At 35.7% G+C, this 13009-nt stretch overlaps 1 protein-coding gene across 1 annotated transcript in view; it reads left to right on the forward strand.

Annotated features, from left to right (window-relative positions):
- Window positions 1–10455, forward strand: part of LOC139117489 (multiple epidermal growth factor-like domains protein 11) — a 36458-nt gene extending 26003 nt beyond the window's left edge. The window contains 5 exon segments of the mRNA XM_070680637.1: window positions 1511–1636; window positions 2512–2874; window positions 3348–3455; window positions 4323–5764; window positions 6158–10455. Coding sequence (XP_070536738.1) covers window positions 1511–1636; window positions 2512–2874; window positions 3348–3455; window positions 4323–5764; window positions 6158–6184 — 2066 coding nt within the window. The 3' untranslated portion in view covers window positions 6185–10455.
- Window positions 10456–13009: the final 2554 nt, after the last annotated feature.

A 13009-nucleotide genomic window follows, 5' to 3' on the forward strand; every position in this document is an offset into this window, starting at 1 on the left:
AAATCTACAATTTGGTATTTTTGGGGCAATTGTTGCCATTTTTGGTCAAAAAATGTGTTTCTCCAAAACTACTTGTCTTACAGCTTTGATATTTGGTATACAGGTTCCTACAGATGAACTTAATATGATATACTGAAATTATGGTGAAATTTTCAATTTTGTATTTGGGGGCAATTTTTGCCAATTTTGGTCAAAAAATTGTTTTCTCAAAAAATGCATGTCTGATAGCTTAGATATTTACAGGTTACAAGGGATTATTTTAACTATATGATATATTGAAATTATGATGAAATCTGCAATTTTATATTTTTTGGGGCAATTTTTGCCATTTTGGTCAGAGAATTGGGTTCTCAAAAATCTACTCGTCAGATAGCTATTTACCGCTTTTATCTGGCCATTGAAATGAGCTATCAAAGATTTCCACCTTCTTCATGAACACATGTGCCAAAAATAGTTATTCTCTTCATAACACAGTAGAGCTATATCGGCCGTCAGGTCGCTTGTAATTTATCAAGTATTCTCCTTCAATGGTAAATTTTCAGCAGTGATTTCGAAAGTCTGTACCCATTACCAGTTTGAACCAATCTCAATGGTGGACAGCGCCATTAGTGGTCATACCTATGGTGCTTTTGTTTTTAAGTGACCGTCTTCATCAAGAAATTTACATTTCAATTTAATTCTGGCAAGATTGCACAAGCTATTCAAATGAGCTACTTGAAAATTATTTTGATTGTGCAATTGCTAAAAAGATATTCCCAGCAATGAAATCACAGATATTTCATGAATTTCAAAAAATCAGATCACATAATTCAAAATATCACGGTTTAGAGATTATTAGGTTTGTACTGCTGTAAATAAACAGTAAATGATGTCCATTTCTGTAATCTTAAAATGAATATTCCATCATGAATTTTAATAGTGTACAGTACCAAAGCAAAAGTTTTAACCTTTTGAGTGCCAAAGACAATTTCTGTTGCCTTTATAAAAATATGGCTCAGTCAATTTTGTGAGATTTTTGCCAAAATTTTAATAAAAAACTCTGGCCAATGAAATGTTGTGTTCACTTGGTCAAAATTATCAAAACAATTACAGAAAAGTTCATAAAAATTGGTAAAATGTTGCACTAAATTTTGGTGGGAAAAAATACAGCACTCAAAGGGTTAATCTTGTGAATTAGGAAATATTGTATATTCTACACAGGATAAGACAGCTTCAAATGTGTAGTTTTATACTCTGACACAATGGATGAAGCTTACAAAAGTATTCATCTGAAATTGTCCAGGGGATGTAACAACACAGTAGGCCATTTACTGGTAGTTTACTGCCTTCTGATCTCAATGTCATTGTTTCCTATGACCTTACCATAGTGAAAATTTGATGCAGATAGACAATCAGAAAATAACGACAAATTGAAGCAAGGATGTGTTCAATATGTGACCTGCCAGCATTAACATTGGAAATTTGAATGCATAATTTACAAAAAAATGATGAGGCTCTCTTGAATTTGCAGCCTGTGAACCATTCAGCTTTGGTTACCGATGTCGAGAGACGTGTGACTGCAACAACAGCACATGCCACCATATCAATGGAACCTGCTTCTGTGAGGAAGAATGGACTGGAGAGAAGTGTGATATAGGTAAGATGAACATACAATTGTGTGTAGGAAGAGTTTTTGTGAATAAAACACAGCAAGATGATGTGTAGAGTACAAAGGTATACAATGGACTAGATTAGAAATTGAGTAAAGAAATTATTTGGAAAACAGAATAGAAACAAGAACATTGATTTGAAAACTAGAGAATTAAGTATAGACGATTCAGTTAGTTTCTTGTTACAGCTTGAAAACTCTTGTTAATAGCACACCATCATGGTAAAATGACCAAGTAATATTTGCTAGATTATTTGGCCCCCAAAAAGTCACCATCAAATTGAGAAATATTGGAAATGGTCAATAAAACAGGTGATAGAAGAGCATAGAGCAAAATAGTGTTGAATGGATATGCAAAACAGAACGTAGGATGCACATACAGATATACTGAAATATGGTTTTAAATCCCCTATCATACCATCCCATGCAAAGTATTAACAAAATAAGTTCAAAAATACATGCTCTGTTGCTATCATTAAGCTTTCAGCTGATGCATACTTCACACATCGTGTTTCAATCATCATGATAGATTCAGAGGGTTGATATATTGTGAGATCAGTGTTCTCCACAGCTTTGAAAAACCAGAGGAGCGGCCTATTTACATAGAAACTTAGAATTTGCATATTCTATTGTTATTAAGTTGTATTCTTTTGTATGGTTATTAGCCAATGAACAGGTTGCTTGCAAAACAGAGGGGTGGCCCACCCCTCAAAATCCTCTTGTGGAGAACCCTGGAGAACAAGAATTACCTGTGCACACCTGAACTCGGTATTTTAGCTGCTTTTAAATGCAGAGATTCATCAACACATACTTGAAAATTCACAACATATGCCACTCATATTAAAGTTATCCTGTACTTTTAGTTTCAGCTGGACCCATCATCCCAGGGAATGTTGGTGCACAAACTGGCGGCAAAAATTCAATGATGATTATCATAATTGTTATATTGATAATATTTGCAGTTGGCATCATTGTGTTTCTGGTTGTGTACCAATACAATCGGCGACGTCAACATAAACACACATACCCCTTCAAGCCATCACCTCTTGATGGAGATGTTTCTGGACCATTCAGTAGTCGACGTGAGCGCGCAGAGATCATGGTGCAGGATAATCCACTGTTTGTTCCCAGTGAGCAACTTCGAAATGAAAGATTAAATTCTTCAGGATCAGAGCGATACACCCCTGATCTAACAGAGAGCCCTTATAGTGAACTTGCATTTCAAGGTAACAACATTCTATAATATTCTGAGTCAATTTATCATTAGAGATCCCCTATGTAATTTTTCATATCTTAGCACTTGCATTTATAAATGTGTCAAATCACGCAGAACTAATTTCAATTCAGTAGATAAGGAGAATAGTGTGGGTAATTGGTGGAGACTAAATCACACTGAGAATCTTATACTATCTGAAATGACATACCAGGTTTAATTGTACTAAAACAGTTCAAATTACTTACTATACAGTAAGGCTGTTCTTTGCTCATAAAAAACAAAATGTTGATATTTTCTGTGTGTATTTCATAGAGTAAAACAAAAAGAAAGCATCAAGTTTTCCATGATATACACTTTAAGTCTAACAGATAATCTGGAAAAAGTGTTTTCCTAATTAAGCTAGTAATCCTAATATTATTCAATATTAATGTCACTGACCAAATAACTGTGATATTCACTATAATGATAATTTTTTATTGCTAGGTACATATGAAATGCAAGAGGTCAATGGTCTACCACCTCCACCGTTGCCTCCTCTTCGTAATGAAGACAGTCCTACATTTTATGCAAATAAGAAAGACAGCGGTGGGAGTAAGTCAAAAACAATTATCCTTTTTTTAGTCACAGTTACAGTGAGCTATATCTTGTCATAGCATTCATTGGATGTTTTCATCTGCTATCAGTCAACAGTTTCAAAGTACTGATTGCATGTAATTATAGCATCAGTGTTAATTTGTTATTCTTTCCTAAACCATCAACACCATGAGAGTGAAACCACAACAGAAAACAGAATTTACTTTCCTTGTCAGGTAAATTCAATTCTAGAAAGTACTAATTACTGGAGTAAAGTAACAAACGTCACCAATCAGTATTAACAAACATTGATTTAATAAACACATGTTTGTAAGCAATATCGGGTGGTATATGGCTGTTAAAAATTAAACAGGCACAATGTCTTAAGGTGTACTTGGCAAAATTAATAATTTAAAACAATCTGGTGATTGCCCAAAGGGATCAGATATATATTGCAATGCCGTATCAACATACAGTAATAGGTATAGAGATTCATTCTTCAAAACCCCCATCAACACAACTACTTGATGTATCATAGGCTACACACTGAGATGTTGTAGCTATAGTTACCCACCTTGGTCTTCATAAAGTGGCAACAAACCACAGATGGGTTGACCTCAATGAGACACTTTGCAGATTATATGCTACACAATGAGACACTTGGAATAATCACAGTTTATTATTGCAGACCTTTAAAGATTAACACAATCTAGTTGCTCTCTGAAAAAGTTTTAAAATTGAAGTTGGTGTGTTGTTTGTGACTCTTGTGACATTTACAATGTACAAGAAATCAAATTTTACTTCTACATGATTGTGAACATTTATATTTCATTACCGTTGACAATCATTACTTATATGAGATTGTGTGTTTTTTCTTGCTCACAGTTTTTACCATGGGCAGTTTGAAGAAATCAGAGACGCCGTATTCTAGTATGGAAGATTTGAAGAAGGCAGCAGCAGTAACTGCAGAGTCTCCGTACCTAGAACCGGTAAAACAGAATCTATATGACAACTTGGTTGAACCAAACAAAGCACCAGCTAGTAATGATGATATGCCCTATGACAAAATAGAAATTGTCAAATCACAAACAAAGAGTGATACGACTACTTCACCATACATGGAACCTGTACAGCTCAGTCCCAGTGTGAAATCAGAGACAACACCAGCCATTGGTAGTGATGCCAGTGGAGAGAATACATCACATTCAGAACCAAAACCACAGCCTCTATATGATAACAAGACTCTGAGTTCATCTGCTGATGACAGTGGTGTCTCTCCATACATGGAACCAAAATCACATTTTCCAGCCAATAACTTGCCAAGAAGTACTGATTCGCCAAAACCTAAGCCAAAGCCAAAACCAAAACCAAGTTCTCGTCGTGCTAACTTTCAAGCAGGAAACCCAACTTATGGGCAGAGTTCACCATACATGGAGCCAAAATCACATGTAAAGTGGCAAGACAGCATAGAAAATCCTAATGCATCACAGACCGATGCATCGCCATACATGGAACCAAAGTCACAGCCTCTGTATGATAACAAGTCTCCCAGTTCACCATTCAGTGACCCTTCACCTTACATGGAACCAAAACCTCGGCACCCATCTGATACCCAGGAATCAACCAATGCGCCCACTGCTGAGCTTTCACCATACATGGTGCCAAAACCCCAACCTGCTTATAAACTACAAACTGAAAATCCAACTTATGAGCAAAGTTCACCATACATGACTCCAAAGTCACAACCTCGACATGAAAGTGTTGACATTCCCAAACCAAGTGGTTATGAGGGTTCACCGAACATGGAACCAGGACCACAGAACCCTTATGACACCCTTGCAACAACCACACCACTCAATGATGAGGCATCACCATACATGCAACCCAGACCACAGAACCCTTATGACACCATTGAAACACCCAAACCACCCCAAGATGAGGCGTCACCATACATGCAACCCAGACCACAGAACCCTATGACACCATTGAAACACCCAAACCACCCCAAGATGAGGCGTCACCATACATGCAACCCAGACCACAGAACCCTTATGACACCATTGAAACACCCAAACCACCCCAAGATGAGGCGTCACCATACATGCAACCCAGACCACAGAACCCTTATGACACCATTGAAACACCCAAACCACCCAAAGATGAGGCGTCACCATACATGCAACCCAGACCACAGAATCCCTATGAAAGCCTGGAAACACCCAAACCATCCAATGATTGGGAGTCGCCACACATGGAACCCAGCCAACAGAACCCCTATGACTCACTTGAGGTACCACAGCCAGCAAATGATACAGCTCAACAATCTGGTAAGTCAGTGCATAGCATCTTATAATGTAGTGTACCGTGTATACCTGTTGTATTTCAGAATGAGGATAACACCCAGTAATTAACCACAGGATATGATACCAATTGACAAGTGACAATACAGATAAAACAAACAGCCACACAAGTTAGAAATGAGTTTGATTTTCTGCATTGATATTAGTATTCCTTGACTACATACATGTACAAGTCCTCTGTGTTTTTACATATTCTCAATGTCTTACATATTTATTTGTAAAATTCTGATTTTGTATACCATTTTGCAATTTTTCATGTAATTCTTGAAGATAGTAGTGAAGTTTTAATCACAATCATAATAGATATTTGTTTAGTTACTACAAGGACTAAATATAATTTCTGTACTTGCCTTTTTCCAGGTGACACAGAGGAATATGATAAGTTAGTGCGCCCTCTCTCCAAGAAGAAAAGTACTCCCCACCCTTATGCTAGTGAATATGAAACAATTGGAAAACCAGGTGAAGTAAAAATTGGATCTAATGATGCACCAGAGTCATAGATGATCTCTGAAAATGAAGACTTAATTCAGTAAGGAACCTATAAGCTGGGCTGAGCAAACCTGACGTCTTGGACCCTCAATTCATTCATTTATTATTTTGATTTTGATTATTGTGATTCATTACTTTACTTACCTGGTGGACCTGAACTGCCTGCTGACCTTGAGACCTTGTCCTAAGACTGTGTGGTGTAAATGTATGTGCCTGTACACACACAAGGAATACATCATCAGCGTTGATGCCAATCGTACATGCTTGATTTCACTTTTGATCCAGGTACTTCTTTAGGTAGTATGTGCCTCAAAATTGAGACTTAAACTTTTGCTCAAAACTTTCCTGAAACTTTGAACAAATCTCCTTCAAAATTAAGAATAAAAATGTGGGCTTACCACAAAATGTTTGTACCACGGAAACAGAATACCTTCAATTAATGACACTTGAAATTCAAAATGGTTGCCATCCCTGTGTTTACTCTATCAGAAAAATTAAATTTGTGATTTTCACAAAAATAAGATGATGAAAAGTTTATTTATTCCGTGAGCTTTCAAAATGATCCCCCACATGCAGTACATCAGAAAAGTAATTTAAATGTAAATGTTTGAGAGTCCAAATCTGTCCTCAATGCACATTCTACCTGAAATGTCAAACAGGTATGTTCTGGATATTCATATCAGCTCAGAGTTAGCATGAATACACCGTACACTACAACTATCTGGTGACAGAGGTCAATCTTTCATGGAATTCTGCACTTACTCTGGATTCAAAGGCTAGTATCATCAGTCACTGAAACTGTTTAGTCTAGTTACTGACCAGGTCACAAGACTGCTTGACATAAAAAACTAAACATGATTTGCTTAGCTGTGCCACAAGATATAATGAGAAACCAAATAGTATAATATGAAGGCTGTATTCATCATGGCCCTGAGAAAGTTGTTGACCAACTTATTTGCACAAATTAGTTTTGCATATGTCATCTTCTACTAAAATCAGTTATTATGAGTACTTAATACTAAACCAGAAAAATATTCGTGAATATCTAATTTATACAACATTAAAATTTAGCAAATAGGTCATGATAATGTAAATAGCCATACAGAATGTCCTACTCTTAGAAATTTTAACTCTTTACGGAGCTTTGAAGATTTTTAGTTGGGAAAAATTATTTTAATCAGCTGGCTGATTAAAAAATTTGAAATTAACTTTCATTTAAGTATTATGTAAGACAAATTCAGAGACAGATTTATTGCATGTGTAAATGTAAGTGAAGTGTCGAAGTGACCTGATTTATAGTGTCATTGTAAATATAGTAGTTTACTTCTTTGGAGTTTTATACGTCATTCTTGATTGAAATCTACCATCACAATGAGAGCCAACTATGCATGAAAAGAATCTTGAATATGTTGAACAATGAAACGTTACTGACATTTTAGGAAGTAACAGTATATTTCCTGATGGCAACTGTTTCTGTATTAGAAGTGGTTAGATTTGAAATGGATTCAACACAGAGGAGTAATCAACGCAATACAATCATACTGGCTGAATTATACAAATCTTTTAAGTGTTGGCATTTGGTAAAGGTGAAAAAAAATGTTAAAAATTGAATATCTGAATAAACAACTTTTAGCATTTGATACTCCTCTTAAAAAATTGAACTCCTACGATGCTGGACACGGCCGGGGTTTATCACAGTGACCTACATGATGGTTGCGACATTGCTATCTGTGTGGGCTGGGAATATGTACAATGCTTTGAGTTATTACCATGCATTTTGTATCAACTGAGGTAGATATATTATGTATACTTTTGTTGTTATCATGCAAATAATGTATGTGATTACTGATATTTTTTTATTACATACAGTGGTAGAAATGTACTTCTTAGGGCCTTGTTTCAACATGATACTTATTATGTTGATGTGGGCATTGCGTGAGCCAAAATACCCAAGAGCATTGTGTTTGTGTTTGTCAAAGTATTTACATATTTTAAAATATCTCCATGTGTTATAATAGTAATCTCACTTTTATTTCTTATTGCCCTTTTTAGAATGTGGAGATGTTATGTAACTACAATTTCAGTGCAGTTTTAAAAAATTTCTCATGTTAAACTCAAATGATTGTAATGTAATTTTGTTTTGCAGATATTTGAATTAATGCTGTCAAAAAATCCAAATTTTGTCATCTGCTTTCAGATTAGCAAGCACATAATTAATTTTATGTAATTTGGTTTGACACTATACAGTTAAAGAAGAATCAATTTTATGTCATTTCATCATAGACCCTAGAGTTTTTCTCTAGGGTCTATGATTTCATATTGAAAATTTTATGGTTTAGTTGCCACGTAAATATCTGCCCAATCAGTCAAGATATTAGTGTAACATTTTCAACCTACTTTCAGCAGTTTTTTGTAGAATTTTAATTTGATTTTAGATTGCATTAACACAACATGAGGGTTCATGTATAAATACTGTTGGAAGAAATGTTCCGGTGACAAAGTACAATGAACATAACATGGAAGTTTTACATTATAATATATGAATCATGTAATCAGTAAAGAGTTGTAGTATTTCATTTTGTAATTTGTTAAAGTCAACTGGTTAACTGGTTTGTTTTTACGTTTTCAGTTAAACTACTTAGGAACATGTATAACATGAGCCCATGAATTACGTTTGAATGGTCAATCCTCTCAGTTTTCCATTACGAATGGTCTGTCAAGTCACACTTTTCTCTTTAACTAAATTGGGATATCCATGAGCGTGATTGAAAAAATAAAGTTTGTTCAAAGTACAAACAAAACAATGTCTACATAAAGGAATAAATATCCAATAAATGTTATCATATACGTCTTTAAAGGATATATCATCCCACATACTGTGTGTTGTAATTATGGGCATCATCTATGTTGTATACATGTAACATAAACATTCCAATATGCATACAGATGTACCGTATGCAAATGAGTTTATGGGGTTAAAGGGGAGAAATCAGAAAATTTCAAATGTACCTATCCTGTGTCAATGCATAAATTGAGTGATTTCAGCATACTCTGTCAAAATGTGATTGGCTAATCAACAGGTGTAAATAGATAATTGATTTATGATTGCAGCATACTCTGTCAAAATGTGATTGGCTAATCAACAGGTGTAAATAGATAATTGATTTATGATTGGTGTGTAGTTTAATAAATGTTTTGCTAAAATTTACAGACGTAGGTCAACAAATTGGGATCAAGAGTCACAGAGATAATTGTCATTGGTGACATTTTATCAACTACTGGATGATAGCCTTAAGCAAAACTCTTATCCAAGTGAAATTCAGGAATCTCACATTTACAGACAATTACCCAGCACCTTTAATAACAGATACAGAATGATGTAAATTATTAATTGTCATCTGTTTAAAGGTCTCCATGATGATTTCTATCCTTGGTAGAGACTCACATGTAGTTTCTAGACATGCAACAAATTTTACATGTGGTTTCTAGACATGCAACAATTTCTACATAGCAGAAAGTCTGTTTTCCATGCCACACAGATGATATTTCTTTGTTGTATAGTTGTCTCTGTGTACTCAATTTCATGAATTTTGTCATAGAATTGTTGACACTGTAGATGTGATTTGATAGGATTGTTATTTCTGCAAATTGAAATACAGATTCCATCATTTGAAAATAAGTCATTTTCATGACAAATTATGATTGTTTTGAGTGTATGTCTTTAGATATTTGTAAGGCAGGGGGATATACACATATTAAGAAAACAGCTTCTGCTATGAAGAATGCTAGCAGTATTAAACTAAACACAATTGTTGGAGGTGTAGGTTTACAATGTTATGAAATGTTATTTTTATATCGACTTGTGTGATGTCAAGGTAGAAATATCTGTCACTCGAGGATGCTCCCTACGCCCCCTCGAACGACTGATCTTCCAGTCTAATGTCAAGGCTGCCAGTGTAAACTATATGGCTGCCAGAAAATCTTTTTACCACATATCAATCAACCAGTTGCCAAGTTTTGTTCAGGAAATCAATTGAAATGCAGGAGAACAACTTCCAAAATTTGTAAAGACAATAGTACGCCGTGTTTTGTATTGTTGTTTGTTTGTTTATTTGTAACTTGTGATTACTTTCATAATCAGAATAAAGTTGGTTTGTTTATGGATGATCAACTCAGCACATGTGATATATGTTGATTCCATCAGTGAACAAACAAACAAAAAACAATTTAACAATATTTATACAGTATATGCAATTTATGTTTATGATGTTTATACATGTATGCAGTTCTTGCTGGAACTTTTTCATTGAGGATATGGGCCAGATGATGGATGAGTTAAATGTATTGGATTGTGGATATCTGAAAATCGCCATGTAAGCTGCTGACTTTGATGACTAGATGACTTCCAAGTATTGATTAATGTGTTGTATGATATTGACTGTCTATTTTAGATTTTTGTTGTAAATTACAAGCATTATGAGTGGCAGCAAGAGTATAGCGTAACATACGGTACATATTCTCACACACAAGGGGCTTGAGACTTCTTGATAATTTGGCACGTAAGGCAGAGATGAGCGCTGCAAAATAAATGTATTATGCAGTGGTGTGGTCCATATGAATGCAGGAATAAAGGTCATCCCTGACCATCTATGGCCATTACTTGTAAAGGTGTGAAGTCAAGTGTGTATATACATGTATGTGAACTGCAGTTGACCAACACAACACAATATCAGTAGGCCAAAATAATGTACAGAGAAAAAATTGCAATTTTTCTGCATAAAGTTTCCTGTATGTGCCATGGAAAACATGGAAAATATAAATGGAAAAATACCCAGTTTGACAAGATGCCAAGTTTGTGTGATTAATTATTAAGTGTATCTGGTAATTTTTACTTCAAATTCTGTCTTATATTGACAGAATTAAACCATTGCCATGGTAGTTAATGAAAGGTAGAATATGTACATGTACTGTGGGAAAAGACCATTTGACATTAAAGGCTGGAATAATGGCAAAGACATGTTTCTTCTCTCAACCACATTTTTCTCTGGAATATTGTATCATATCATGGTATTAATACACTGGTTTGTGATTTATTTTTATTGACCTATGAACTTTGCTGGCAGTCTGAAAGACAACAGGTCCCAGTTTAACATCAATAATATTGCCATCAAATACTGAGATAAATGTTTCATATAAGGGATGTAATTAAAAATAGATCTGCGTAGAATATAGTAGCAAAATTATGGTAAAAACCGTAACAATGCCAGCTAAATATCAAAACCTGACAGAACTAGATATCTCTCAGTACATAAATCACACACACATCAGCTTCTGAGAGAGATGACTTGAATACACAAATAACAGGCATTACACGACACACAATGTTTGATTCATAATTTTTCAAATTTATTATAGAAGCACGAGAGTAATATTACAGCCTGTGGGTAAAGCGTGAAATCTGCCTTCAATGCATGTACAGAATACAGTATGCAAACAAACTGCAGACATGGCAAGCACACATCGGGACTGTGAAATCTGCCTTCAATGCATGTACAGAATACAGTATGCTAACAAACTGCAGACATGGCAAGCACACATCGGGACTGTGAAATCTGCCTTCAATGCATGTACAGAATACAGTATGCTAACAAACTGCAGACATGGCAAGCACACCATCGGGACTGTGAAATCTGCCTTCAATGCATGTACAGAATACAGTATGCAAACAAACTGCAGACATGGCAAGCACACATCGGGACTGTGAAATCTGCTTTCAATGCATGTACAGAATACAGTATGCAAACAAACTGCAGACATGGCAAGCACACATCGGGACTGTGAAATCTGCTTTCAATGCATGTACAGAATACAGTATGCAAACAAACTGCAGACATGGCAAGCACACATCGGGACTGTGAAATCTGCTTTCAATGCATGTACAGAATACAGTATGCAAACAAACTGCAGACATGGCAAGCACACATAGGGACTTAGACTTGGTTCAAGTCGGTGAATTTTAAAAAAATAAAATCATTTATAATAGTTTCTCTTGTGTCTCTCCTATTTCGTACAAACCTATCCGGAATTTGGCAGCTCACGCCAGGTTTTCCCAACGATTCAATTCATCACGTTTGAGTCTGTGCAGTAGTGAGTTAGTTTCTGCCGGATTGGTGAAACTCCGCTGTATAGCGTTCACTCCACTCATCGCGTTCACACTACTCATCGCGTCCACTCACGCGCGCGTTTCACATGAAAGCAGAATACAAATCATTGCGTTCACTCCACTCAAACATTCACAAATCACAGACTTGAACCAAGTCTAATAGGGACTGTGAAATCTGCCTTTCAATGCATGTACAGAATACAGTATGTAAACAAACTGCAGACATGGCAAGCACACATCGGAACTGTAAAATCTGCCTTCAATGCATGTACAGAATACAGTATGCAAACAAACTGCAGACATGGCAAGCACACATAGGGACTGTGAAATCTGCTTTCAATGCATGTACAGAATACAGTATGCAAACAAACTGCAGACATGGCAAGCACACATCGGGACTGTGAAATCTGCCTTCAATGCATGTACAGAATACAGTATGCAAACAAACTGCAGACATGGCAAGCACACATCGGGACTGTGAAATCTGCCTTCAATGCATGTACAGAATACAGTATGCAAACAAACTGCAGACATGGCAAGCACACATTGGAACTGTGAAA

The sequence above is a fragment of the Ptychodera flava genome, chromosome 18 (genome assembly GCF_041260155.1).
Source record: "Ptychodera flava strain L36383 chromosome 18, AS_Pfla_20210202, whole genome shotgun sequence".
Taxonomy (NCBI): domain Eukaryota; kingdom Metazoa; phylum Hemichordata; class Enteropneusta; family Ptychoderidae; genus Ptychodera; species Ptychodera flava.